This window comes from Motacilla alba, chromosome 1, assembly GCF_015832195.1.
Source record: "Motacilla alba alba isolate MOTALB_02 chromosome 1, Motacilla_alba_V1.0_pri, whole genome shotgun sequence".
NCBI lineage: Eukaryota > Metazoa > Chordata > Aves > Passeriformes > Motacillidae > Motacilla > Motacilla alba.
The window spans coordinates 108,448,478-108,476,422 of NC_052016.1; the positions used below are offsets into that span (position 1 = coordinate 108,448,478).

At 41.2% G+C, this 27,945-nt stretch overlaps 1 protein-coding gene across 4 annotated transcripts; it reads left to right on the top strand.

Annotated features, from left to right (window-relative positions):
- Positions 1–217: 217 nt before the first annotated feature.
- BEND2 (BEN domain containing 2) lies at positions 218–24,411 on the top strand. Of its 4 annotated transcripts, none has more exons than XM_038146586.1 (13): positions 218–2,499; positions 9,086–9,232; positions 10,885–11,030; positions 12,729–12,800; positions 13,011–13,085; positions 13,518–13,571; positions 13,758–13,862; positions 15,829–16,342; positions 17,325–17,525; positions 18,444–18,562; positions 19,131–19,341; positions 20,490–20,693; positions 23,276–24,411. In XM_038146586.1, exons 1-13 carry the CDS (start codon positions 2,190–2,192, stop codon positions 23,497–23,499), a joined length of 2,382 nt encoding a protein of 793 aa, XP_038002514.1. In that variant the 5' UTR covers positions 218–2,189; the 3' UTR covers positions 23,500–24,411. The 4 variants fall into 4 exon arrangements, with proteins under 4 accessions (XP_038002514.1, XP_038002516.1, XP_038002511.1 ...); XM_038146583.1 differs by having other exon boundaries at positions 220–2,499; positions 19,128–19,341; XM_038146588.1 differs by lacking the exons at positions 20,490–20,693; positions 23,276–24,411 and adding an exon at positions 20,088–20,281 and having other exon boundaries at positions 219–2,499; positions 19,128–19,341.
- The last annotated feature ends 3,534 nt before the right edge of the window (positions 24,412–27,945 follow it).

The following is a 27,945-nucleotide window of genomic DNA, read 5'->3' on the forward strand; positions in this document are numbered from 1 at the left end:
AAAGAAAAAAAGGAGCATGATGCACATTCCTACAGAACCAGAATACCCATATGTATGTCTGTGCATTTTGAACACTGAGTAGAGCATGAACATGAAAGACCTTTCCAGTCAGTATTGCAAAACTGCATTTCACTTCTGCAGAGGCTGAGGAATGGGTTGACTCCTCAGAAGACAGCGCTACAGGAAGTGATGAATAGTTTGGAGATAAATCTTGGATAAGAATTAGACTCTTCAAAATAGTGTCTCTTGCACCGTGGAAGGGAAACAGCTGTAATTCTTAATTAAAAGTGTAACAAATTTTAAAAATATTAAGGAGTATTAAAGAGTCAGAAAGGGAGACAGACTGGTGGAACCCACGTCTGACCGCCCTGAGCCACCAGAAATAATTGAAGATCAAGGGGACCTATCCATCTCCCATCAAGAAGAAGGTAGCAGCTGTAAAGAAAGGAGCAAGGGAGGGTAGTCCATGCTTGGGATAGCAAGCAATAGCCTGTTTCCCCACCTCATTCCCCAAGGTCCCTCTGCACAACAGGCAAGAGGTTTTGCACATGGAAAGCCAGCCAAAAGCTGAAGAGAATAAAGGTCCAGTTGCACCAAAGGTGCCACCACCATCAGAAAAGAAATAAGAAAGCCTGTGGGTAAGAATTGCAGACCAAGGCAATAAAAAGAATCTTGTGATTGATGTCTGGTACAGGCAGCCTGATCAAAGGAAGCCTATTGACAAAGGCTTCTTGCTTCAGCTACAGAGCGTGCTCACATGCTTTTGTTCTGCTGGAAAAAACAGCACAAGCTGCAGGTGATTCAGGAGACTCCTGGACCCAGTGTTGCCCAGGACACCCAAGCTCCCCCACACCAATTTTACCCTCAGACACATGCCCCCCTCACACCCCGAGACCCCCTCAACTCTATGGTCTCTCCAGCACCTGGCTAGACCCTGGTCCTCAGCAGCAAGGTGCCCCATGGTGCCACCTTTAAACACACTCCTGACTCTGAGCCACCTCTCCACTTGCTGAGCCATCCAGTTTTACCTTCATTAGTGCTCACACATTTACTCACACACCTGCACTCACTCCAGAACAGCACCATGGGCACATAGGCCCTCTGACTTGTCTGACCCCATACACAAATGTATGCACATATCCCAGAGAAACGCTAGAAAAACATTTACTATCACCAGAGTCTCGTTCCTCCCCAATTCACCCCTTTCCCTGATTTTTACTGATTTCCTTAACAGAACTTTCCACACATCTCCTTCAATTTCTTTAAAAGCTCTTGGTTGAACCTGCAGGGATTGTTTTAATTTTGCCTTGCATAGTGCCGCTGAACTGTACTTTCTTTGATGCTGCAGGCTCTCATAGGCCACTTTGCTGCCCCAAGCCATGAGCAGATCAGGTCCCACTAACCACCCACATCCAATATTCTTACACTGTGTCACTGTATTTGGGACATTGGAATGGGCTGCCCAGGAAGATAGGGGAGTCACCATCCCTGGTGGTGTTTTAAAACAGAATTTAATATGACTTAGCACCATAGTTTAGTAGATAACACGGTATCAGGTCATAGGTTGGGCTGGATGCCCTCAAAGTTTGTCTTTTCCAACCTAATTATTTGATTTTTTTTTCCCCCACCATTCCCCAAATAAATACCCCCAGAGAGATTCCTGTGCCTGCAGGGGGGGAGCATGAGGACACCCACGGGGTATCTGGGCAGGGCATCTTCTGGACCTGCTGATCCCCAGCCCCAAATCAAAAAAAAAAGGGGGCTCTGTAGACCACCAAAACTTAACTTTTGGTGTGCTAAAAGAACCAGACGGGTTTATACCATGAAACCTGGAGCAGTGAATGGCACGGGCAACAGGTTCTGCCCTCACGCAGGGCCCTAGGGAGCAGCTCGGCGGCCCTGCATTCGAAAAGAAGAAACCTGCATGAACCGGAGCTGGCGGCCCTCAGCGTGGCCTCGGCTAGCACGGGTGTGGCACCGCCAGCGAGCCGAGAGGGGCGCGGAGAAAGCCCGGACGTTTTCGTAACTCGAGAGCCGCGCCCGGCAGCGTACCTCCGGCGGATTGCCGGAGGAAAGGGCCCGCCGAAGGACTAGCTGCTCCCAGAGCGGGCTGGCTGCTGCGGGAGCGGGCCGACAGGCTAGCGGGCGGCGTGGCCGCAGACTGAGGGAGTGGGGCAGCTGGCTCGGAGATGCTGCGGGAGCGGACCGGCTGCGGGGTCGGCCGCCCGGCTCGCTCGCTGGCGCACCACTGCGCGCACGCCGCGGCTGCTGAAGGAGCGCGCGGCGCCGCCTCCGCGCTCCCGTTTCCCGGGCGCGCCCCCGCGCGCAGCGCGCAGCCGCACTGCTCCAAAACAGTTTCTTGCTCACGTCGGAGAAGCCGCTTCCGTTCCCAACGCCGCATTCCGGCCACACCTGCCGGTACCCGAGCCGCGCTCGCTCCGCCGCCAGCCCGAGGAGGACGCCGCGCTCAGCCGCCCCAGCAGGCCATGTCTGAGGAGGGTAAGGCTCCCGGCCGGGCGGCTCGCCCCGCCGAGGGGAGCGGGAGGAACGCGGCGCCGCCGCGGCGCGGGGAACGCTCCCTCATCGTTCGCAACAGCCCCAACGCCCGCTGCCGAGCCGGCAGGGCCACGCCCACCGCGCCCGTCGCTATTCGCCCGTTCCCGCGCGGCCGGCGCTGCCATTGGCTGCCGCTCCTGCCCGTCGCCGCCGCGTCAGCGCCGGCGGGGTCTCGCGGCGCGGGGGCGCGGCTGATGGCGGGCGAGGCCGCGCCGCTTCGCCCCCCAGGGCGTGCGGGCCCGGCGCGGCCCCGGGGCTCTCCCCGGGAATGCGTGTTCCCGGGACAGCGCCCGCGGGGGAGTTATGCTCAGGGGTAGTGTGGCCCAGCCACAGCTTGGCTGCCTCAGGTGCAGTGTTGATGGTGGGGGAAGCTTTTGTTTTCCATAGTCCTTAAAGGGCAGCTGAGCGTAGGGCGAAAACCTTGGGGAGGCTTTTCTGTGGAACAGTAAGGTCTCGGCTTTGACAGGTTCCCGCAGCGCTGTATTTACTCGGATACAAAACCTGAGTAAGGGAGAGGTGAATGCTGCTCCTAAAGTGAGAGGCCTGATCTAATGAGTTGTCTGTCAGAAGGCACAATGCATAGCGCAGCTTAAGGGTCTTGGACTTTAGACACCTTGACTTTGGACCAAAACAGGACTATTTCCACCAGTTACGTGCTTCGCCTTGCCCTCCAGAGAAGTGATGTTTATACAGACTCAGTTTATGCCCATTTAGGTTGCTGCTGTCACAGACTTACCCTCTAAAGAAGTTCCGCTTGGGTTTTGCTCAGATGGCAAATTTTCTGGTATGATTTCATTGCTCAAGGAACTTTTCTGATCAGGAAATAGCCAGCTTGCTGTGCCGTCCTGCAAGTGTCAACATGAGCGAAAGGGGTAGGACTGAGATGGTAGGAGGGTGGGAGCAGAGCGGTTGTGATATAATCTTTATTAAATAAATGTGCACAGTGATGTGTTTGTTGTTCTTCTCCTTTGTCCTCAATTCTTCAGTTTCCTGATTGGCTTTGTAACTCAGTAATCTTAGCAAATATGAAGCCTATGCTAATCCCTGGCAATAGAACTGATGACATTAATAATATTGTTCAATCAAAAGGTTCAGTATGAGCTCCAATCTTAATAAACACCAAAGGTCTCTATGTGAGAGTGATTTTACCTTGACTTTCAGTGGTTTTATCATCTCAGTGATCTAAACATGACAGGTAAAGGTACAGGAAATCTGGCTTTATTATTTTGCTTCTCTCCATAGTAATTGGTTCGTATGAGCTGAATATTAGTTTCTGTTGTCTTCTTAGTTTGTTGCAAATTCTGACAGCAGCACTCTAAATTAGCTGTTTCAGTGTTCAGAGGAGGTTGTTAAGCGTTTTATCTCTGGTAGAGTGTTCTGGTGTCTCTAATCCCTGACAATATATCTAGAGGAAGGACAAAATAATCAGAAGCATGCTGAATTCAAGGATATGACTTAAGATGAGTGCTACCATTTTTTTCTGAGTGCAGTATTTAAAAATCTTTGTAAAAATCTGGTTTGACTTGGCACAGAGCTTCCATGACTGGCTGTTTCATCTGGGTGTGTTGTGATAATGTTTGCAGAAATATAGAGGTGTGAACTCTTAGAAAGTTCACCTTTTCTAAGGTGAACTCTTAAAAAATCAAGGAAACCCACCAAATTTCTATGGAAAGTTTTTAGTGATTTTGCAAGCTCTCTGGGAACCCTGTAGTAGAGGTTGAGATAGGATTTAGTAATAATTGGTGCCTTCAGCCATCTCTCTCATCAACCTCCCTTTACCATTCTATGCTTGATGATCACTTACATTTGTGTTTCTGCAACTCTGTGAGAGCATTCATCAAGTAATGTCTGATTCAGTACAAGTCCTTCCTTATTCCACTAGCTTATGCAATGTATTTTATTAGTAACACACTTGGGGAAAGAAAAAATAGTCTGTCATCTTGTCTTCAGACTTCAGCTGATGCATCAGAGTTGTATTTCTGTGCTTCTCGCTCTCATTATCATAAATCTGCTTAAAACTCTCAGCTATGTCTGCAGTGAAACTGAGTGTACAGGCAGATGATTACTTAAGAGTGGTGATGGGATGACACTAACCCTGAAAGGCACACTGGTGTCCCTGGGCTCTGCCTTGTGTTAGTTCACTTCTTTGTGTATGTTAGCCAAGTGTTGTGCCATAAATAGCATAGGATCTGCTTATGACCCAAGTTGAGTCTAGCTGTCTCTCCTTTTGTGGCTTAGTTTCAACCCGGGTAAGTTCTTTATTTTTTTGGGTGGGGTTGCATTGCTTGATTTGTTTTGGTATGCAATTCGTAGTTGCTAGAGAGGTTTTTTGAGCTTTATTGTTTTTCCTTTTGATTCTGCCTTTGAAAGAGTTTGAGTTGTTTGGTTGGTTGGTTGGTTTTAGTGTTTCTCGATGTTTAGTACCAGCACATTTTCAAGTCCCAAATAATTTTAAATATATCTTTCTGTTGGTTATTGGAAATAAATTCTTTGTGATGCTTGGCTTCACAGAGCTGCATAAAAAGCTGTAATTTAATGTAGTACAGGGTTAGGCACAGAGTTAAAAGTTTTTGGGTGCAAATAATTCAAGTGTAAGTGTCTTTAACATGCTTCAACCTGATGATTTTGTGCAGAAGTGAAGACAATCAACTGATGAAAGAATTCTAAATTATGAACTTAAGCATCTTAGAAGTTAAAAAGATCACCTCCAATCTTGGTTTTTTAATATGGCCATTTCACTGGACTGCTGTGTCTATAAATGTCTTTCTGTACAATACACATTTTTTATGAACCTCAATCTTTTAGCATATCCTACAGCTCTTCTGAAAGTTCTGAGTCATAGCCTGTATCATAACTCAGAGTATGCATTGAGTCTGAAAAGGAAATTAGTTTGGTTATGTTTTCTAATTTTAGATGACTGTTACTTCAGTCAAATTCAGGGTTCTCCCAAACTGATAACTTGGTCCAATGATTGGATAAATCAGCCAGTTTAGTAAATCTGACTAACGTGCAGTCCACTTCACGGTAAAAGCCATGTTTGAAATATGTAAAACTGAAATATTTTCTTAGTCACACTTTTTAAATTTATCATTTCCTTTCAAGACATACTGGAAACATCTAAATATCTATGTCATGAAATTTTCTGTCAGTGGAGTGAGTTAATGTATATATATATTATTAACTTGGCACAAGGAATGCATGTGCATCTTCATCCAAGTCAGAAGTAAAAAACACTTGATTTTTTTTTTTTTGTTTTGTTTTGGGTTTTTTTCAGGAGCACAAATTAATCCATAGAATTTGGCAGGTTTTGGTTTCTATCTGAGAGTCAGAGTTGTATTTCATACTGTTTGGTGCTATATATGTATGGTAATATATATTCCTGGGCACTTTAAGGAAGCATCAGAAATATTTAGAATTGCTTAGAGGACTAAGTTGTAGTGTCTTTCAGATTACGGTTAAACAGCTGGATTTTTTTCTTGTCACAAATTTTTGAAGGTATGAATAGTATTTTATATTCTAATATTCTATAAGTAAACTTTATTTAATTCCCAACAGTCTTATAAACAAAACATATTTATCTAGTCCTCTTGCTGATGAATGTAGTCAAATCTATAGCAAAGACATTTAAGTTTGTCCACTGACTTTAGAGGCCAGGCAACTAGAATGCATTAGGGAAAGGAGGAAATTGTTATAAAACCTGTTTATGGTATAAAACAGGTGAGTCTGCATTCTTGGAGCTGCTTTTCTTACTGTTGCAGTGTGACCAATCATACTAACAAGCCTTCCTGGAAATGGGTGGTGTATTGTAATCTTCAAGTTTCTTGACTGCTCATGTAAAAATGCTGTTCTGAAGACAGAATAATTCCCTTTCTATGTGTGAAAGCCACCACGTTCAGCAATGGGTGATGGAAATTAAAAGGCCAGGGGATGAGGAGGATCCTGGCCATCACCTGAAAGGTTAAAATGAGAGATTACTTCTTGTTGCTGCATTGCTTCCATGTCAATGTAGAAATCTGTTGTAGGTTTGGTTTTGGTTTGGTCTTGTTTTGTTTTGTTTGTTTGTTTTTTTAAATTGAGGTGGTTTTGCTTTCTGTATTTTCCTGTTTGGTTTATGTTTGCTCTCCAGCTGAGAGTTCCTTGCAGGCTTTGGAAACACTTTCTGCTCAGAGTCCACTGCACTGTTGAAATTCTGATTCTGAAACCTATTTAAGGGGGTGTGGTAGAGGGTATGGAAGACTAAGCCTTGCTTTCAGTCCTAACTTGTCCTAACTTCTGATCATACTGGCCTTCCTCTAGTATGGAGCTAGATGGAGCTGCTTTGACCTTGCCATGTCTTTGCTATGTGCTGGTTGCACAGAATTTTCCCTCTTCTGTACTCCTCCCTCTTTCTAGTGTAGATTTGAGTGATGTAGTTACTGATCAGGTAGGGTTGTTTTGCTAGTGTTATTTGAGTGAGGCATGAGATCTGTGGCAAAGATTATGAATATACAGGTAAATTCTGGGCTTTTTAGGGTTGCATAAATAACTTGCAATCTGCATTGCTTTGTCTAGTTGGGTAGAAAGAGGATTGCAGGACAGCAGAGACCCAGCTGTAAGTAGGGCATTTGTCAGACCATGCACTAATCTGGCATCCTGGCTGGGAAAATTGTCAGAGAGGATTGTCATCCCTCCTGCTTAGATGGAGATGCACTTTTACTGACTCTTCGTTAATTCTCTCCCAAAGTAGGTAGAATACTAAATGATTGTCAACAAAAAAATTTGTGCCTGTGAGGCAGCTAAATAATCCAGTACATGCTAATAACTCATGTTAGCCTGCAATGAACTTCAGTCAGTGAATTTCACTGAAGTGTTTTGCTAAAAGCTGTACCTAAATTGAGTTTATGAGTAAGCCTGTTGTTTACTTCCATACAGCTGATGAAAACTGGCCAAGAACTGTTCTCCTATTGGCAGCCTAAGCAGCATATCCTAGAGTGTGTCCTCAGCTTGTGGTTGTGATATTTTATGAAAATCCCTTTGCTAGGATTTTCTTCTCCTGAGAAGCTGAAGGGCCTCAGCTTCAAGTGTAAACAATTTGTTATCTGCTGCTGTGGAATGCAGCAGGTGCTTCCTCCATTGGTCAGTGTGGGATGTTTCTGCTTGGTGGCCAATCCAGGAGGCAGCAGCTCTCGGACTCTCTGGGAGTCACAGAACTTTGTTATTCATTCCTTTCTATTCCTGTCTCGCCTTCTGATGAATCTCTCTCTCTATTCTTTGTAGTATAGTTATAGTGAGGTCTTTTTAATGTAATATATATCATAATATAATAAACCAGCCTTCTGAAATGGAGTCAAGATCTCTCCTTCCCTTCACCAAGTCCAGACTGCCCAGAAGACTCATGGCAATAAACGGTGACCCCAGACGTGGCAATATCAACTAAACTCCTTTGTACAGGTCAGCCCTGCCCCAGGTAGCTTTTTGGCTTTGTTTACACCTATAAACAAAGCTCTTGCCTGTGCAGCAGTTGATGGGTGTTTCTGAACAGACCATCAGTTTCTTAATCTGATTGACAGACAAATCCAAACTCCTCTGTATTATGTCTTTTGAATTAGGTAGGGCTATTGGCCAGAGGGAAAACTGAATGTACCTGTGGAATTCAACTTCATTCTTTCCTTTTGGTCTCTTTAAGAAATTGGGAGAGAGCAGGATTTGGAATGAATTGATTATGTAAGAGTAGAGACACAGGCTGCTGTTCCACTCATACAGTTCTGATTCATTCCTGGAGCTCAGTCCATCCTGTGCACTGAACAGGGCAGAGACAATGTGGAAAATACAGCCTGTGTCATGCATAGTTATGTGTGCTGGCTGAATTTCAGTTTTATTTCCTAGCTTGTTCCTTCCATTAATTTGTTTCATCAAAAATAAATATCACTCCCTCCCTGACCCTGTCAAAAATACTAGCTCTAGCAATAATAACTATAATACAGTTATTCTGAAACCATTTGTCTCTTGAGGTAGCGTGTTTGATTGGAAAAAATCGGCTACTGGAGATGTGCCGTTCAGTGTTTCTGCACAGTATTGCATTGGGAGCCAATGTTTGGATTGATCTTAATACCAAGTATACAGTTAGGATTTGTAGGCTGATTTGTTCAAGTGTATTAAGCAAGTCTTAATTATGAGAGTAAAAATTCAAGACCAGATTGATACATTTTTTTCATATGCTTGAATATGTAAACAGGGGAGTTTGTAGAAGTGCTTGTTAGTGGCTTATAACTGTTCCTGTTGAAGCTGGACACTTTAGGGAGAACTGGATACTGAACAGTTTCAGAAATCCCACCAACTAAACAATAGCAAGCTGCTTCCATTGTAGTGTGCATTAAAACCTCAGTGTCTGTGTTTAAAAGTGACTTTGCATTTAGATGCTGAAGTGAAGCCGGATTTATAATAGCCCGTGGTACAATTGAGATAACGCTAGGTGTGATACAGGCACTACACTTGTCACCTGATATGCAGAACGGCCTGCAATCTTACCTGTTTCTCTTTCTGCTAATAGATTATTTGTGTGTGAAGACTGAGGAGGAGGATGAAGCACTAATTATAGACCATGGAGACAGCGGGCTGTCCACACAAAGCTGTGTGCCAGTGCAACAGAACTCTGAAGCAAACAGTGCTGTTCACCACAGGAGTCAACTTGCTTATGGTAATTACTGTTCATTTTTATTGTTATCTGATAGTTAATGGCTAGTTTTAATGCCATATGTTCTGTGCTTTTGGATTCAGTCCTTTCTGTATTACCCGTGTCTTTAAAACGTGTTTTATTAGAAAGCCACTTTGTAGAAATTGCTTGGCAGTGCCTTTAAAGAGAAGTGCCTTTTAGTTATTACTTGCTATGTCCTTATAAATGATGAGCCTGCTAAAATATTACATTTTAAAAAGACAACTTTTTACTTACTTGTAAGGGTAAGGAAACCTAGGAATAAATTACGAAGCAATTTGGAAAATAAGTATCATGAAAGGATATAGCCTAAAAATTAGGTTTTTAGATAATCTATCCAGTGTGACTTAGTACTGGAGATGTTGAAATGTAATGATAGCAAGATGGTTGTTTAAGATGATAAATTATTAGTGGTAAGTAGCCATTGTGATTGTCTTTAATTCACTGTATTTATTTCAACATGCAAGATCAAAGTCTCTCAAGAAATCTTACCCAGTGCTTCATTGGCCCAGACAAAAATTCTTCACAGTTGTAATGAGCATTTATTAAGTTCTGTAGCAGTATTACCTAGTCAGTGAGGAAAATTTCTGTAACTAAGTGAAAGCACTTCCTACTTTGGGGGATTTTTTTCTAATTCAGCCAGTTAACTCTAGAGAGAATCCCATCAGTATTTCTCATCACAGACACAAGTTACATGTGTTTCCTAGTGTTGTTGGGTGCTTCTGAGAACCTGTAGACTTTTTGGTCTTCTAGTTGACAGTTGAGTATTCTGTAGTTGTATGTTTACATCTAAAAACAAATTTGGGAATGGAGGATGGTTTGGATAGTTTATCTGGGGTTTTATCTCTGTTACTGAAAACAAACAATAAACCCCACCAAAATTAAAACTTCTGCCCAAGAAGCTATCATAGACAGTTGCTAACCTTGGTTTTAGGACATGAGTAGTTATTTTATTATTAACAAATTAATCATGATGAGAGCAGTTGTTTCTTAAAAGGTAAAAAATATGGTTTTGTTGTCTTTGGGTGTATTAGCATTAGATATTGTCTAGTTAAAATCAAGTATAGTGAGATATATGAGTGAAACACATCACAGGTTTATCTCAAATGTGAGTATTGAACTTTGAACTGAAATTCTGTCTGATTGGTTTTATTGAACCACTGTCTTAGACCAGTGTCTTGTAGAGCAGTGCCTTTCCTTCAGATCTCATTCTGTCTGTCCAAATGAATTTCTTCTACTTTTGTCTTGTATCTTCTTGCCTACAATAAGAAGCTGTCAGAGCAAGCTCAGTATCATGCAGAGAGGTCTAGGTCTTCATTTCTCCCTGCCTGCTGCAGAGCACCTTTTATTTTAATTTTTTCTTAGCCATTTATGCTCACAAAGTCAGTATTACTTTCACTGGCACTTCTAAAAATATCATTATGTTTGAAAAAACAATACTAAATTGAATTTATAATTTCTGATCTAAATTAATTTGATAAATATCTGTTTGATATTATGCTGGTAAACAAATTTCAAATAATCAAGCAGTCTGAAAGTTTAAAAAAAAGGGTGACTGTGCCTATTTTTACTGTAGTGAAACATTTAATGCAGTGGGAAACTTTCTGATGAGCTTTGCTTTCTCTTCACTTTAACAGGAAGTGAAGGCTTGCCAGTGCTTGCTGATCAGGGCCATTCTGCAATGATGCAGAGAGGAAATGGTCGCAGCCCTGAGAAAATGGATTTTGTGGTTTTGCATAATAAAAGAAAACGACTTTCTCCTGCTGTAGTGGAACACAATGTGGTATGTTTCACCAAACAATAGCCCTTCCTTTTGAGACCAGTTTCAGTGTTGCTTGGAATATAATTTTTCTTTTACTGCTGTGTGGTGATTTGATTACATTCCACTGAAGATGGGTAGGATATCTGTGCATGGATGCTTCTAGCAAGTCTTCAGCCTCCTAGTCTGCAGTCTGTCCATACATCCAGAGTTGCCCCATCCCAGGTGCATTGTCCTTGTTAAACTTTATACAGTTGGTGGTTGCCCAGCCTCTGATTTGTTCAGATCTCTCTGTGGGGTCTCTCCTCTTCAAGGGGGTCAATGGCTCCTCCCAACTTAGTATCATCAGAAAATTCTGTGTCCACATCATTTATGTCCATGTAAATTATGGATTTTGTGTCCACATTACTTACAAAGCTGCAGAGAAGCACAGGGCCGAGGATGGAGCCCTGCAGAGCCCCACTAGTGACAGGTGCCCAATCTGATGTCACCCCTTTCACTGTAATCCTTTGTGCCTGGCTCATGAGCCAGTTGCTCACTCATGCTGTGATGTGTTCCAACAGCTGTGTGCTGGACATTTCGTCCAGAGGATCCTACGAGAGACAGTATCAAAATCTTTACAGAAATCCGAACAGATTTCATCAACTGACTTCCCTTGATCAGCTGGGTGGGTCATCTTGTCATAAGAGGAATTTAACTTTGACAAGGAGGACTTTACCCTTCTGAAGCTGTGCTGGCTGTGACTGATGACTCAGTTGTCTTTCAGGTGTTTTTCAGTAACTCGTAGAATAATCTCCACAATTTTACCAGTCACTGAATTCTGCCTGTTGTAAAAAAAACCCAGAAGTATCACCTACCCCCCTCCCAGCCTTCCTTTTCTAAAATAAAACCTGATCAGTTAAAAAAAAATAAAAGAAAGCACCACCAGCAGACGCTATAAATCCGTGGTGAGTGGTGGATGGCATCGGCATCCATTCAGTGAAAGGAAAAAGCCAGGATTGTCCAGGTGGTGGCATCATTCTTCTTGCTTAAAAGCAGTGTGCAAGTCGTGAGGAAATTGCCTCTTCTAGAAATCTTTTACGGCTTCTGCTTTCATTTATACCCACTGAGGTCTCATCATTTGGACTCAGAGGTCTTTTCCAATCTAAGTGATTCTGTGACTGCATAAGCTTGGCTGTATAGTACATTTAGTTAGATGAGAAAATTCTGTCTTAGAATAAACAAATAAAAACGCACATTTTATATATATACATATATATATATATATATATATATATATATATATATGTATATATATATATATATATATACACACACACTTATGTTCTCTTCCTGTACCATGGTAAAATTATTTGAAGAAACCAGAGGTCTTGAGAGTCTGCTATAGCAAATCCAGGGTCAAGCTGGTAAGGAAACCTTGTCTGACTGTGAAAGTACAGTCTGTAGGGAGTCAGCCACCTGAGCCACCCACTGCAAAGGGGCTTCAGTTCCAGTAGTTACAGTCCCTGGGTGACCACCAGAGTGTCTCCTGCATGGTCAGACAGGAAAGTTTCCTTAACACCCCAGTACATAAGTAAGATGACTGTGGTAGGGCTTGTTTCCTTGGGGCCTCGTATAGCCAAGGGAGGGAATTATAGCTACAACCAAAAGTGTCCAACTTGGATTCCTGGGAGAATTCTTTAACTTTTCAAAACATTAAATGTTAATTATGTTATTTCCCAGATGAGAACCAGGGAGGAAGAATATGAAGATAGTGACAGTGTCATTTATGAGTATGAACCAGACTATGAATGTGTAAGTGAATTTTCTTTTGTTTGACTGACTTTGAAAAGTTGCTTTGGGGATGCATGTTTTGGGGTGGGCTGAAGTAACATGAGAGATTTAAAGTTGAGATTTACTTGCTTAATGTGATATCCTAAGTCCGTGTATATATTAGTACCTTACACTCCTTTTTTTCTCTTTTTTTTTTCTTTTTTATATTTCATTATTATTTTAATGAAAAAGGAAAGCATTTTATCTGAAGCTTCTTATACTGGATATCAGCAGAATCCTCTTATGGAGGTCCTCAGTTATTGCCAGGTATTTTTTTTTCCTTTATATATGAAATGGTTTTCAAACAATTTTAGTTAAACTTCAGGAAGAGTTGTATTATAAACTTGACAGCCAGTGATGTGATCTTTTCCAGTTATTTCCTTAATTGCCCACATAACTACAATATTTTCAAAATAAAACTAATCTCTTTCATATTCTCTGAACTTTCCATAAGAATAATTTTCAAATATTAAGCTTTAATACAAAATGTAAAGTTTAGTTAGAGGAGCTTCACCGTAATGGGAAAGATACAGCAGTGATACACACCCAGCTATCGAATGTACACGTTGCTTGCCAAAGGTGTGCCAAAAACCCTGCTAATGTTGGTTTTGTGAGTTCTTTCCTTTTGATTTCTGAAGCAGTAACTGGCAAAATTGAAAATAACTGCACTAAAAATTAAAAGCGTCCCATATTTTTCAGGTGAGCACTTGTGTGACTGGAGTCATTCAGGCCGTGCTTAATGCAAGTCAATTTGTAAGTGATTTGTAGTCAAATGTTAATATCCTGTAAGTCTCCTTAAGCATTCAGCAGTGCTGTGGAAGGAAGTTGGCTAAGTTTTAGGGAGAGAGTTCAGCTTTTAATTGAACTTTCTTGGTTTCTTCAGGTTGAGGTTGGGTTCTTGTGAAACAGTGCTATTTTCAGTCTTGCATTTGTTGACAGGCCATGTATGATGCCATTCAGAAGCTGGATAAAAAATTTGACCTGCTGCATCGTAAGGTCTCGGAAATGCAGCACACTCGTATAAAGCCATTCTTGCTCAAACCTGTGAGTATTAAAGACCTAAAATGTTTATATTTGCTTTAATTTTCTCATTTCCTATGATGCTTATTTTAAAAATCCCAATCCTTTCACTAAGATTGAAATAAGGAGCAAAATAGTAGACTTAGAATCTATTTCAATTCAATTACTTGAGATTTCTGATTATGTGCCAGCTTCAGTTTCCTGTGTTATTGACTGGTGGCCACAGATTGGCAGTGACTCCCATCAAATTCAGGATGCTGTGATAGATGCTGTAAAATTCTATTTGTATTGGCATGAACAGAAGTGAATTGTGTAGGTGCATCTTAAACTTCAGTATATTGCTCTTGCACCTTTGCAACATGTGATGTGTTGTCTCATTGGTTTCTGCAGTTAGAAGAGAGTTGAAGCATCAGTCAGGTTGGTTCAATTGGCTTACTGAACTTTAGATGTGAACAGTATGTTGTCATATCCATTCCAGTACAGAATTTATTTTTTTAATGGAAACTCCTTTTTAAACATTTTTAATGATGTTTGATATTGAGTACACACTATTCATTTTGTTCCTAAATGGTCAATCTACTGTTAAGTAAGGAGACACAATTTTAGTACTTCTAACAATGATCTTTAAAAGGAAACCATAACAGATGGTTTTTGAAAAAGGTTATAAAATCCATAATGACTTTTTTTGTCATCAACACTACAAAGCCTTTAATGTGGCAGAGATGATTCTGCTGTCAGGAGATGTCAAGACAGCAGCAAGGCCATTTGCTTTAAGGGTGCGTGGAGCTGGATTTCTCACACCTGTCAGCTATCCGTAGGAAACTAGGTTTTGTTTGGTATGTATTTTTATTGTCAACTCCAAGCTTGTGCCTGTCTACACATCCAAAACCATGAGGTTCAGGGAATAAAATGCAGAGGAACCCTATAAATCTCTCTGCTCTTACCCTCCCCTCTGATATGTGGGATGGCAGCTGCTTTAATGTTTGGATTTTTGGGTTAAAAGTGACCAGCATTGCTTTTTTTTTTTCCTTTTTTTTTTTTTTTTTCCCCCTGAAGGCTTTTATCTGCCAGCTGTTTTCTTAGGTTCTGCCATTTAAAACCAGCAGGAATGCTGTTGGTGTTTTTATAGCTGTACCACTGCTGTACTTGTGAAAGGCTAATGGAATGGTTTGGGGTAAAGGTACTTTTTTTTATTTGATGAATTCCAAAAGCTGGAGAAACTGACAAACTTTCAGATACATAAGACTTCCTTAAGGTCATAGATTTTCTTTAAGGTTACAAGGGTGAAATATAATGAGATTTCTCTAAACAAACACACAAAACCACCAAAATTAAACAAAATAAGAAAAACAAATCCACGTGTCATCTTCATTTGGTGGCTCCTGCTCAGTGACTTGTGTTTTGAACTAGAATGCATGCTGTATGATTTTTAATAAAAGTATTTGAAGTGATGGAAAACATAGCCTATATCTTAGTTTTTCCATCTCAGTCTCTTTGGAATCTTCATTGCAGATGAGATCTGAATATTTAATGTTTTCAGCTAACAAGTACAGAAAGAAGAGAAAGTGTTTGGGTTTTTTTCTTATTTGAAAGGAGCTAGCAGGGCAGTGGACACATTCCTTGAAAATTCATCAGCCAATGACTGGGTCAATGACTGAAAAAATTCAAATTTTATTTTGCCTGTTTACTTTTTAGTAGGGGCCTAGAAAGTTTTGCCCCCCTCCAGGTGAAAAAAAATTTGGAAAACATTGAAGCTGACTAGATAAACTCTTAGTGTTGCAGATACAAATGAGAATAGAAGATAGTAGAGGGAAGGCTAAAATGTGGTAGCTCTGAGTTCATGATAGAAACTACTTCAAGGAAAAATATGCTGCTAATAGCATCATTACTAAAATCTAGTTTTCCTGGTTTGCTAAAAAACAAAAAAATCCCCAAATTATCAGCTATGTCTAATTTAACCTTTTAATTGTTTTCTGATTGACATTTGCAGAAACCAGTTGGATTTACATACAGAAGTCCCAGTCATATGCCTCCCGGAAAAATAAGAGTACCAAAACACATGGAAAGAGATTTAAGTCTTCATCGTTCTTCATCAGGCCAGGGAAGGCATAGCCCAGGTGTAAGGGTTGCTTTACAAAATGGCCACGTTCAAGTCAATTCCAAAGTAAAACATGCCCCGCAGAGTTTTCAGCTCGAATCTCAGCAGCCTGTTGGAAGGCAGAGCCCACCACTCCCCACTATAGTTTCTACACATTCATTACATTCATCATACACAGCAAGTAATGGGATGCCTGACCTTTCACCACAATCAAATCTTGCTCCCAGTATTGTGGAAAGTACTGTCAACATTGCATCTTCACCCGTGGCATCACCTTCGATACCAGCACCATCTGAGCCCAGTCAGGAAAATAATGCTGTGGAGTTGAACTACAGAAATGCATCTGAGGATGTGAATATTAATGAAGAACTACCATCTTCTTCAGTCTTCATCAATCCTAGCTTTGGTGAGTTCCTTTGTGATAAATACGCAGAAACAAAGGGTAGAAAAATGGCTGGTACTACCACAAGCCTTTGATTTACAGTAGGTGCTTTGTGTTCTTTCAACTCTAGACTCTCTTTTTCTCTCTTAGTGTAACCTTTTTTGTTCTGTGAATAATTCACAAGTAATATGTGCATGCTACCCATGTGTTGGAGGGGGCAAACAGATTGCCACTAAGGCTAAGTGAGGTATATGCCTGTATGCATGTTGTAAGAAAGCAGCTTGCCTGATCTGGGTGAAGGAAACATCTGTTTTCTGCTTGTGTGGGATTTTATCAGTGAAGCATCCTTTCTGTACTCGAATCTTCCAGTGTTTGGTTTCTTTCAGAATACTTAATTCCAAAGAAAAACAAGAATTCTGTAGACCATTGCATTATAATACACATATCAAATAGCACCATGTATTAAAAACTAATGCCTCTCTAAAGTGTAAATGCCTTGATTTATATGTGAGGCTGAGCTGTGATTTCTTTGCTTTTGGTCTAAAAAACACATTTGTACAGCTGAAGAGCTGCATGAATAGTAGGTGAAATATTCAGATATCTATCTAAAAATTTGTAAACAGTTTATGTTTTAGCAGTTCTGTGTGTGGATGTGCCACTCTTTATAAGTCAGTGTCTTGAAAACATATCTGCACATATGTAAAATAGGCCACTGTGAATATTGTGGACGATTGGGTGTCTAATGTATTTTCTTGGGTGTTTTGATTTTAGTTATGCTGGTGGTTAATGTGAATCAAAAAGTTACTTCTGTTATCATTCCAATTTAAAGCTGCTTTTGTAAGAGCAAGGACAAGTAGTAATGAACTGTAAAATAGTAAAATGAACTGTAGTAGAGACCATACGCTGAGAGTCAACAGGAAGAGTTTGAAAAAGTGTTCTGTTTTTAACAACTCGTTTGGGATTTTAATTTATTTTTTTTCTTTGAATGTTTTTTGTTTTGCAAAAGAGTTTGTTGGTGACCCAGCAAGAAATGTAAAAGTTCTTGGAAACCATTTGGTGAAGGCTCGGCAAAAGACTAAACCCAAGTACGCAGCGCGCCACCTGGTTCGTGTCTTGTTCCCCAAGAAAACTTTGCTGTGCAGCGTCATGGGAGCGAGTGCACGAGGGCGCAGGACACTGGATCCAAACAAAATTGCTGCAATAAGAGGTATGTTACCTTTCAAAATGCGCGGATTTACTTCTTTCATACTTAACAAAGTTTGGAACTTAAAAGGAGTCCTTTTCTGTATGTTTCTGGCTAATTGTTGTCGGGCAGCTGGTGAGCAGATAAATGCCGTAGTGGATGTGCTCCACTCTGCAGTATCCTTTTGTTTTGAAAGTCCTGCTTTGTCATTCTCAATGTTTGTTTTTCCTCAATTTAAATAAAACTGTTCAAATTTCTTCTAGTTTTATGTACATTGTGTTCATCAGTCATGCTTGCTGCCTCTAGATTTTTAATAGCAGTTCATTTTGTGTTCGTGTGTGCCATGGATTTTGTCTGTGGTTTTTTGTTTGGTTGATTTGGGTTGATTTATGGCCATGGTATACTTGGGACAAACATTAACTGGTGTTTTTGAAACACTCTTGTGTTGAGTGAGAAGTGGTGAAGATGGAGGGGGCTTTTTTTAATAAATGTCAAGTCGTTTACACAGATCCTATGGCATGTATGTGTTAAAGGGTTAAAATTGAGTGTGATATTATATAAGCCATGTGAAATAGTTGCAGCAACAGCATTACCCTGTGTCTATTCTTTTGGGGGGATGGTGGTGGTGTTGGTTTTGGGGGTTTTTTAAAAGTTAGTATGATAAATCACATATTTCTGCTAATTCTACCAGGAAATGTTTAATAGAAGCATTATTCACAGCAACTCAAAATGTATCACAGAACATCTTGAATTCATAATGCTGGTTATTTTCAAAACATAAGTTTATTATCTTTATTTATCGATGGAAGTCTGAAGCTTGTAAATGGAGAGCAGTAAACATATGAAGCATTAGTTAGCTTTCTCTCTCTTTGTAAATTAGGGTACTTCTAAATACTGGGCTTTGTAATGAAGCTTCAAACATTTTCTATATTTTATATGCAGAGTTTCTTGCAACTAACTTCCCAACCTATGATTTGAGCGAGCATGGAAAAGACTGGAAAACCTGTATCACAAATGTCAATTCTATGATCCGCTCCTTACGCTCTGAAAACAAAGCAAAGGTGATGATTTATTAAGTACTAAGTTTGCACTTTTTTCTCAGATTAATTATTTGAACCTGCTCATGGTACAAGTGCTGTATTCTGTGTTGCTGCAGCACTGGTTCCATGTGGGGAATACTGGAATGTGCTGTTTGCTGCTTTGCCTCTTCTTGCTTCTGTGTCCAGAGTTCAGTTAAGAAGTGTTCAGGCACAGGATACTATAAGGAAAGCACTGCAAATGTTGCCTAGAAGTAGTGTCAAATTTGATTGAGAGCTTAAACAAGTAGCTCTTAGCACTTGTTTTTGCAGGCTTTTTTTTTTCAGATATATTCAGCAATGCATTTCAGTTTTCTGTTGACTGAAACATTACTGCCAAAACACCTCCAACTACATTTACTTCTAAAATGCTCTGCACACATCTTTGTATAATTATTAACTGTTTTACCAGTGGTTTTCATGATAGAAATTCAGGATATTGCAAAGATCTGAAATCTGATTTATAGTAAATGTGAAGCAAACTGAAACACCAATTAGAAGACTGATAGGCTTCTCTCAGTGTGTGTACTAACCTTATTAAATGTTTCAGGAGACAGCTGAGGGGAAAGGAAAAGTGTCTGATGCTCCTGATACATCTCATTGTGTAGATTTAAATGATAATGAAGATAGTGGAAACAATTCTCAAAATTCTCAGAAAATGACTGGCTCCACAACTGACACATTGCAGAATTCAGAATTGGATAAGTTTCAGGAAGCTTTCCACACATCTTCGGTCAGAAAACAACAGTCTTTGGAACCTCTGGGTAAACAAAGAAATTTTTGTGTTCTGGAATTGCTTGTTCCATTTTAAATAGTCAGTGAGAGGCAAACAATGGTACTGTTGGTATAATTGCATAGTAAAAGGATTTTCTGAACTATGTGAGTCTTCTTTTTCTCTTAAGGCAGTCATTTGGTGTACACATAGAATGTCTTTTTGGGAATGAACAAGGGCATCATGTCTGGCTAACAGAATATATGTTTGCATCTACCAGAGTTCCATAATGCCTATCTGCTGTGACATTGGGAAGTTCAGCTTCAGTTATTCTGTTCGGTTGTCCTGGCTTTTTTCTTTTATTTGGTAGATATTCTGCCTTAAGAAAGTAAGCTAGCTCAGAATATCTATTGAATGGTATTGCAATTTCAGAAGAAAAAGTACACCTTTCTGCAAAACTGACTCTCTAGGACAATAAAAATCTTAAAGCAGCCTTTATATTTTCACCTTTTTAATGTAAGTGTTCAATGCACAAATGCATTGGGGAAAAAATCCATGTACAGCCTGTGATGCTTAGAGACCCTTAAGGAAAATGGGCTGAGATTAGTTGCTGTTGGAAGTAATTTAGGATCACTTTGGGGTTGTTTCAGATCTGTTCCTGCACCCAAGATTTGTTAGTCAGATCCCACAGACCCCTCTTTATGTACTAAAAATTTTGCATTTTTTCTTATTAATGCTTGCAGTAAAGTGAGGTAGAAGCAGTTGAAAAATACTCACTCTTTCTGTTTCCACTTGCAGAATCTAAGCACCGCTGAAACAGCAGGACTTTTATTTACTTACACTGAAATTGCAGGACTTTGGTTTACTTACATACATGGAAAAACATCATCTTTTCATATGAGATGAAACAAGTTAGAAAGCAATAATTAATAATGCAGCTTGCATTGCTGAAGACATATCAGAAGTACTGTTTGTGGTTGTAAACCAGGAGTGTGTTCTGGCTGCTTGGCCACGTGTCTGCAACATGCTTCATGTTAGCAGCAGCTGTAGTGTTACGGTTTTGCTTTGGTCTTCCCAAGCAAGTAGAGTAGTTTCCGGGTGAGCTTTCTGTGTCAGTTTTGATTTAATACAGCCACTTTGAGGCATGGTCAGTGTTGGATGAATAAAATATCTCTCTTCCCTCCATGGCATGTTCTCTAGAACCTCTTGGGAGCCCATGGCGCAATGTTCAGTTGCCTTTCTCAGTCATTTACGTCGCCAAGGGGAAGACGCGGCCAGAGCTGTCAGCTCGCTTCCTAATTCGTCATATGTTCCCAGAAGAGGTGCTGGTGAAAAGCAACGTGTATGGCAGTCTTGATCGTGGCATGAGCCCACTGGATTCCAATAAAATTAACGCTCTCAGAGGTAAGTAAGAAAATCTCTGTTAAATCATAATGTGGGGAAAACTACTAAGAGTATTAATTTTGTATCCTATGAACAAAGCATAGAGTTTCAGAAATTAGTCTGTGAAAATATTCTTACAGGTATTTCTGCAAGCAGTGGAACAAACTGAGAGGAGGTAGATAAAGTTATGTTTTAGTAGCTCAAGAAATTGTCCAGATGATGAACCTGGTTTGTGTGGGAAAACTCAATTGTCCTGACATTGGCTTGAAAGGGCACTGCAGTGGGAGATGGGAGCAGTGCCTGAGGATTCTGGAAGACATCAGAGATAATTTCTTGATACAGGGACTGTGTAGATGAAGCAAAGGACAGAGATGTCATGTACAGCAGGTTATGGCTTCCTTCACAAAAAGGGTTCTTGTTTGATAATTGGTGGTGGCATTGCCTGTAGAGATTATGAAATCATGGGCCCTGATGTCCTGAGCAGAGTAAGAAGGGTCTGAGTACAGGCTCTGTAGAGCTTGGGAGAGCACACTTTGACATGTTTGGGAAAGTCACAGATGGGAGCTTGTGAGAAGCAGCTCTGAATAAGAGAGAAGCTCAGGAAAGTTGACGGATCTTTAATAATTGCCTTCTGCAAGCACATGAGAGTCCATCTTGATGCTTGGGGATCTGAGTTATGGGGAGACAGGTTGGGCTAAGCAGGGAATTCATAACTGAGCCCTGCAGAAAAAATGCCATATTTAGAGATTGGAAACAAGGAGAGCTCATGAAGTGGAATTCAGCAACTGCTGTGTTTAACCCATCAGGTAGCTAAACACAGGTGCTTGCTCACCTTCTTCCTCCCTTTCCTGTTCCCCTGCCCCACCCACTGGGCTGGGGGAGAGAAGTGGGGAAGGAGGACTGTGTCTGAGGGAGCAGCGTTCATGCTCAATAAAATGGAGCTGTGATTCACACCCTCTGGGGTGATGTCTGGGCATAGCTTGAGGGACAGACAGAGTATGTCAGAAACCATTTCCAGCATGGCAAGCACTAGCCTGGGAAACTTTGCCACTTAAACATCTCCACTTTTATATATATATATGTACACACATATATAGACATGTAGACATATTTTATTTCTTGACATTTTGAGCTTAAGAAGCATTAAAAAGATGTAGTAAGTGTGTCTTAGGACTGCAGAACACCATGTAGGCCACTGAGCAGATGAGACAAATCCTGTGTGTTGTGGTTGCAGCCAGACCTTGTCACTTGGCTCTGGAGTCAAGTCACAGCCCCTGCCCCTGTTTCCTTTAACACAGCCTGATTGGATGGCAGCACCAGCTCCCTGGAGGTTACCCTGCAGAGCAGGAAGGGGCCCTGCATAGCCCTACTATAATCCCCAAAATTGGTCAGTTTTGGTCAAAGATAAGACATAACTTTAAAAGCTGTTTTGTGGACCATGCACAAAGGCTCTGTAGACCTTGAAGAATTCCAGTTCTGTGCTGTTCCTCTGAGGTCAAGTATTTTTGAATTTACTGCTGGGGATGGAAATAAAGAGAGCTTGTCTGCTCAGCCAGCAACTAGTGTAGCCTTTGTCAGCATAGTTTATAACAAGAGCATCCTAAGGCACACTTACTCTCCCTTTCACCTCTCCTTCTGGAGCAGAGTGAACTGCAAGAGCACAAGTTTTAATCTCAGTTACTTTCTTCCTTCAGACCAAAGTTCTGGCAAAATAGGTTTTCGGGTTTGTAACTACAAGTTAAAATTTTAACTGTAAACAGTGATACTATATTAGATTTTTACTTGCTGGTATGTGGAAGAACAAAGCTGACACAGTATCTATCTACTAGCTATACGCTATGAAGGTAAATCTAGATGTTAATCAGAGAAGGAGAAGCAGTGTTGCTTTGATTTGAAATTACAGATGAGCATCCTGTTTGGTGGTTATTTAAGTCTTTACCAGGCTGCTTAGAGAAAACATGTAATTCAGCTCAGTAGGACAATCAGTCCTCAATAACTTTAAAAACTAATTTTAATTTTGGTTTTAAATTACTCATTTTACTCATGGAAGGGAAGAAAGGTACTATAGTCCTACCCTTTTTATGTCATTGCTACCAAGCTCAAGTGTTTATTTACTGATCTTACTTGCAGTATGGTAAGGAATGAGCTCTCACAGTTTTTCTGTCACTGTTGTTCCTGTACATCTGTGTTAGGTTGAACTGGTGTTGACTAATTTTAGTGAATATAGTTGTCAGACATCCTCTGAAGGAGAGCTTGGTCCTGCCTAATTCTGGTTATTCTGAAATGGAGTCCAAGATTTGTCATTGCTAGCTGACCACATTAGAAGCTGAAGTTACGCAACACTTTGAAGGATCAAAACCACACACGTAGCCACGTTTTCTTTTCATATTTTGTTTTTATGCTTAGACCTTTTTTACTGATTTTCAAATACATCAGAAAGGGGGAAAGCGATATCTGCCCCGCTTTGCTTTTCAAGGCTTTATATATGTCTAGCTGTCCTGGTTTGGTAGCATGCACTTGTTTTAGCTTAATTACATCCAGAAAGAGTATATAGCTTGCCTAAATAATTGATAACTCACTATTACATACTTGTTTATTTTTAGACTTTCTTCAAGAGAATTTTCCATCCTTTGATCTAAATGAAAGTGGATTTGATTGGAAGGCATGCGTGGCTGCCATAAACAGCACAATCCGCAGTCTCAGGCACGAGCTCAAAAAGGCTACGGCTGGAACCCGCCAGAGAGCCCCGGCAGCGCCGCCCTCGAGCGCAGAGTCCCCCAGAGGATCCCACTTCCGTAAAGCCGGCGGAAAGCGTCTCTCAGATTGAAGCTCTCTAGCATCTGTCTCAAATCTTAATTTAGCAGGCTTTTATTAATTCCGTGTAGAAGCCTCTAATATCGAGCTGTCCTATTCAACTTGAGTTGTCAGCATCACTAAATAGCATCACTTCATGAGACCAAAATTAGCAGAAGGCTTGGGAGCCCTAACTCTTTGCATAGGTAGTGTTTGTGCTCCTCAGAAATTATTTTCAGTGTTCCCTGTAGCATTTGCAATGTGCTCTCTCCTAAAAGCATCATCTTCTCATGATTCATTGAATCTGAAAGATTAATCTGGTTAGAAAAGATGCACTGTGCATCAATTCAGCAGAAGCAGATGGAGAGGAAAGAGTGGTCCTCCTTGGAGGGTGAATCATAGCCAGCTAAATTATCTCATTATGTGTGAGGAATGAAATTTGCTTTGTGTCCTGCTTTTGGGCAAATTTGGGAGAAAACCTCCAAAAGGGGGCCCATCCAGAAAAGCAAACCCACACAGCCCCTCCCCCCAACTGGTTCGGGAAGGATTCCACAGAGAGAAGTGGAAAGAACCTGTTTATTTAACAGGCAAAACAACCCCCAGCACACAGAATGAACAATACCAGATAACAACACTCTTTCACCGCTCTGAAAAGGATGACAAATCAGAAAGTCTCTCTTGGGAGTGGTCGCTCTGTTGTCACTCTGTTGTCAGTCCCTCCAGCGCTGGGAATAGCTGCTGCAGGCCACAAGGTGCAAACTCTTGGTGTTTCCAGGTCCCAGTGCGGAGCAGGTTCAAGTGGTTCCAAAAAAAACAAAAGGGAAACAGTCCAGGAAAAAATTCGGACTGCTTAGCTAAATTAACTAATGAGCAGAAGCAAAAAGCAAGAGCAAGAGCAAAGCAAAAAGCCTAGCAAAAAGCAAAAGCCGCACTATGTACTCCCTGTCTCTGTGTCCCGCCAGCCGTGGGGGAGCGGGCAGATAACAAAACCAAAACAAAACATTCACTCTTCAGAGCCAGTCTTGAAGGTACAGAACATAATATCCAGCATAAACAGAACACACGAATGGGGATACAAGCATCATAACGTCACCCTAGGACACTCTGACAATTGGATATCTTCAGCAAAAATATCAGAAAGGAAAGAATATTTTTAATTGCATTTAGTTAACTTGTTGTATCTGGACTTGATGATCTTTGAGTCTTTTCCAACCTTAATGATTGTATGATCTCTCACATTTTTGCCTCCTATATCATTGTTTTTTGCAGGAGAAGAGGCAGACAACAATATAAGTACAGCTGGTAGTATATGGGGGAATGATGCCTTAAGTTTTAGCTTTCATATTTTCCAGATTCTGTACTGCATTCGTGTGTAACTCTGAACTTCATATAACGTGTTAGCAGGTTCTCTTCACAGTTTAGTTAGACAAAAAAATCCTTTTCCAGCCTGAGAACCAAGGGACATCATTGCAGCTGCAAGCCCAAAAGGTACAAACAACAGCAAATTGAGGAGAGCAGTCTGGGAGGATGGGACTTCCCGAAATTGGACAATTAATCCCAATATGTAAATAGACCAAAACTTATGAAAGTGTGAAACTCCTGACCCATCATCCATCTTGGGTGGAGCCACAGCCAGGCTCTTGTACTGCCCAAGGTGTATCCTTGAAGGCCTTTTAATAAATACCTACTTTATTCTTTTAACACTGTCTAGCCTCTGTTCCAGGTAGTCTCTCAAGGCATCAGTTCAAGCGCTCTACTCTGATTTAGCTCTACTAAAAGGACAAATAAAACCAGTCCAATGGTTGGTCCTGGTTTTTCTTAATGAAATTTAAGGAAAATACTTCTTCAGAGTCCTGAACTTCACCATCTCATGGTTACTGTGGCTAAGGCTTCAAAATTTTAGCAAATCCCTTGTTGTAGGTGTATGAGGCCCAGAAAAGCACTTGTCAATAATAAATGTTCATGCTCTTGCCTTTCCTTTGTGTCTACACAAGACTAAGATTTATTAGTGCACTAAGTTATATATTTTAAAAAAATAAACTAACTAATTTTAACAAACTAATTTTCAAAATCACTTGGATGTTGAACTTTTAAAGATAATAATTTAATTACCATGTATATTTAACTTCACATCTCACTCGGTTTAATTTGTAAGTTAGAATTCAACAACAGTAACTGTACAGAAGTTAATGGGGTTTTTTGTTGGGTAGCTTCTTAGTTATTTGAGGGGTTTTTGTTTGTTTGTTTTCAAAAAAAGAAAGTAATCATAGAATCATAAAATATGCTGAGTTGTAAGGGACATATCAGGATCATCAAGTCCAACTCCTGACAGTGCATAAGATCATCCCCAAAAATGACACCATGTGCCTGAGAGCACTGTCCAAATGCTTCTTGAACTCTGTCAGGCTTGGTGATGTGACCACTTCCCTGGGAACCTTCGCTAGTGCCCACCTACCCTCTGGGTGAAAAACCTTTTCCTGATATCCAACCTAAACCTCCCCTGCTACAGCTTCAGGCCATTCCCTGGCGTCCTGTCACTGCTCATAAGAGGGAAGAGATCAGTACCTACCCCTCCTCTTCCCCTTGTGAGGATGTTGAAGACCACAACGAGGTCTCCCTTCAGTCTCCTCCAGTCTGGCAAAAACCAAGTGACCTCAGCTGCTCCTCATACAGCTTCTCCTCCAGACCCTTCACCATCCTCATGGCCCTCCTCTGGACACTCGCTAATAGCTGAATGTGTTTCTTATATTGTGGTGCCTAAAACTGCCCCCAGCACTTTAGGTGAGGCTGCCCCAGTGCAGAGTAGAGCAGGACAATCCCCTCCTTCTCCCAGCTGACCGTGCTGTGCCTGATGCCCCCCAAGACCCGGCTGAGCCTCTTGGCTGACAGGGCATTCCTGACTGATACTCAAGTTGCCATCAGCCAGGACCTCCAGGACCCTTTCCATAGCTGCTCTCCAGCTTCTCATTGCCCAGTTGATGCCTGCAGCCAGGGTTGCCCTGTTCCAGGTGCAGAGCCCAGCCTTTGCCCTTGTTGAACTCCATACAATTGGTGTCAGCCTTTCTGTTGTGTTTTCCAGCACCGGTCACACGGTCCTCGCAGTGATTGTACTGGCTGACTGCTGTGTGAGCTTGCCTTGCTGCTTGTGTTGGGTCTTAGTGCAGTCTCAGAGGTCCAGCTTCTTCACAGGAGGAAACTTCTTGGAAGACTGGCATAGGGAGTGGATTTTACCTCTGAGAGTTGTAGAAACTGTGGCTTCCAAAATAACACCTGTACATAGCAGAATTAGATGTAACTAAATCTGTCCTCCCCAAGACAAAGGTTCCATAGTTTATTTGTTAGCAGTAGAATAAAACAGTGAATTTACTTGTTCTCATTTCAGCTTCTGTTCATAACAAACAGATGTCTTTATTGTACAGAGTATAGGACCAGCTTTTTAATTGCAACTTAGGATATGAAATGGCCTTATCAAATATGAAATCAGTTGATAATTAAAGTTCCTTCTGCCACCTCCTTGCAGAAGTCTTCTGTAGGATTCAAGAAACAGACTGAATTTCTGATTTTCTTTTGTTGGTAGAAATGTTGTACTGCAAATTTGGTTGTTCTGGTGTACTATTAACAAATTCTTCTGTTACTTGCTATACAGTCCTTCTTGTAAATGCCAAGAACTTTGTTGTGTATAGATATTACTAGTTCCAAACCTCAGAAAAAGACAAAAAAGCTTATATTTTTTCAGTAGTTTTATGAATTGTTTTCACTGGCCTTCACAGATTTTAATGGTGGAAGGATATATTTATTGAATGACATGTCTGGCACTGAAATCTGTTAAGTGTGGTGCATACCTATAGCTTCCACTTGAAAAGAAAATTGAGTAATTGAAGTAGAAATAGTTTTCTTGTTTGTGTTTCAAATGTATCGATTTTTGCTAACTTTTATAAAGTACAATTAAAGTATTTTGCTGTTAGGAATTAAGTATTTTACAAATAAAACTGCCATATAGCTCTTTGACTATATATATGTGTCTTAACTGTTTCTTGTATCATGAATCTCCAGTTCAAGTACAGTTTCATCTGAAAAGATTCTTCTGTTGTCCTTTGAAGAACGAAGGCTTTAAGAGATCTTCTGATTGAGGCAAGGTGATTTTGGAATTTAGACTGCATTAACTGTGAACCAAAGCAACTCGCTGCCCAGCAGGGGCCACTGCCAGGGCCACAGGGCACGGCTGGCGAGTCAGGCCCAGTCTGGTCAGCAGCACCGTGGGCACAAGTGTCACGCAGGAGCCAGTGCTGGGGACGTGGCTGTGGGCAGGACACTGCTTCCCCTGCCCACTAATGGGACTGGGGGGGTGATGCTGGCACGCCAGCCTGCAGCATGCCCTGCAGAGGTGAGGGCCTGGCCCAGGCACAGGGGTGGCCAAGAGGGACAGGGACAGGCTGCCCAAGGCACCTCGGGGGTTTTGGTGCACCCTGCAGACTCTGAT

Coding starts and splice junctions, on each gene's coding strand:
- BEND2 (XM_038146583.1), top strand. CDS start 2,190: ATGCTGCGGGAGCGGACCGGCTGCGGGGTCGGCCGCCCGGCTCGCTCG. Junction 13,086..13,517: donor AGGTCCTCAGTTATTGCCAG/GTATTTTTTTTT, acceptor CATATTTTTCAG/GTGAGCACTTGTGTGACTGG. Junction 18,563..19,127: donor GCTCTGAAAACAAAGCAAAG/GTGATGATTTAT, acceptor TAAATGTTTCAG/GAGACAGCTGAGGGGAAAGG.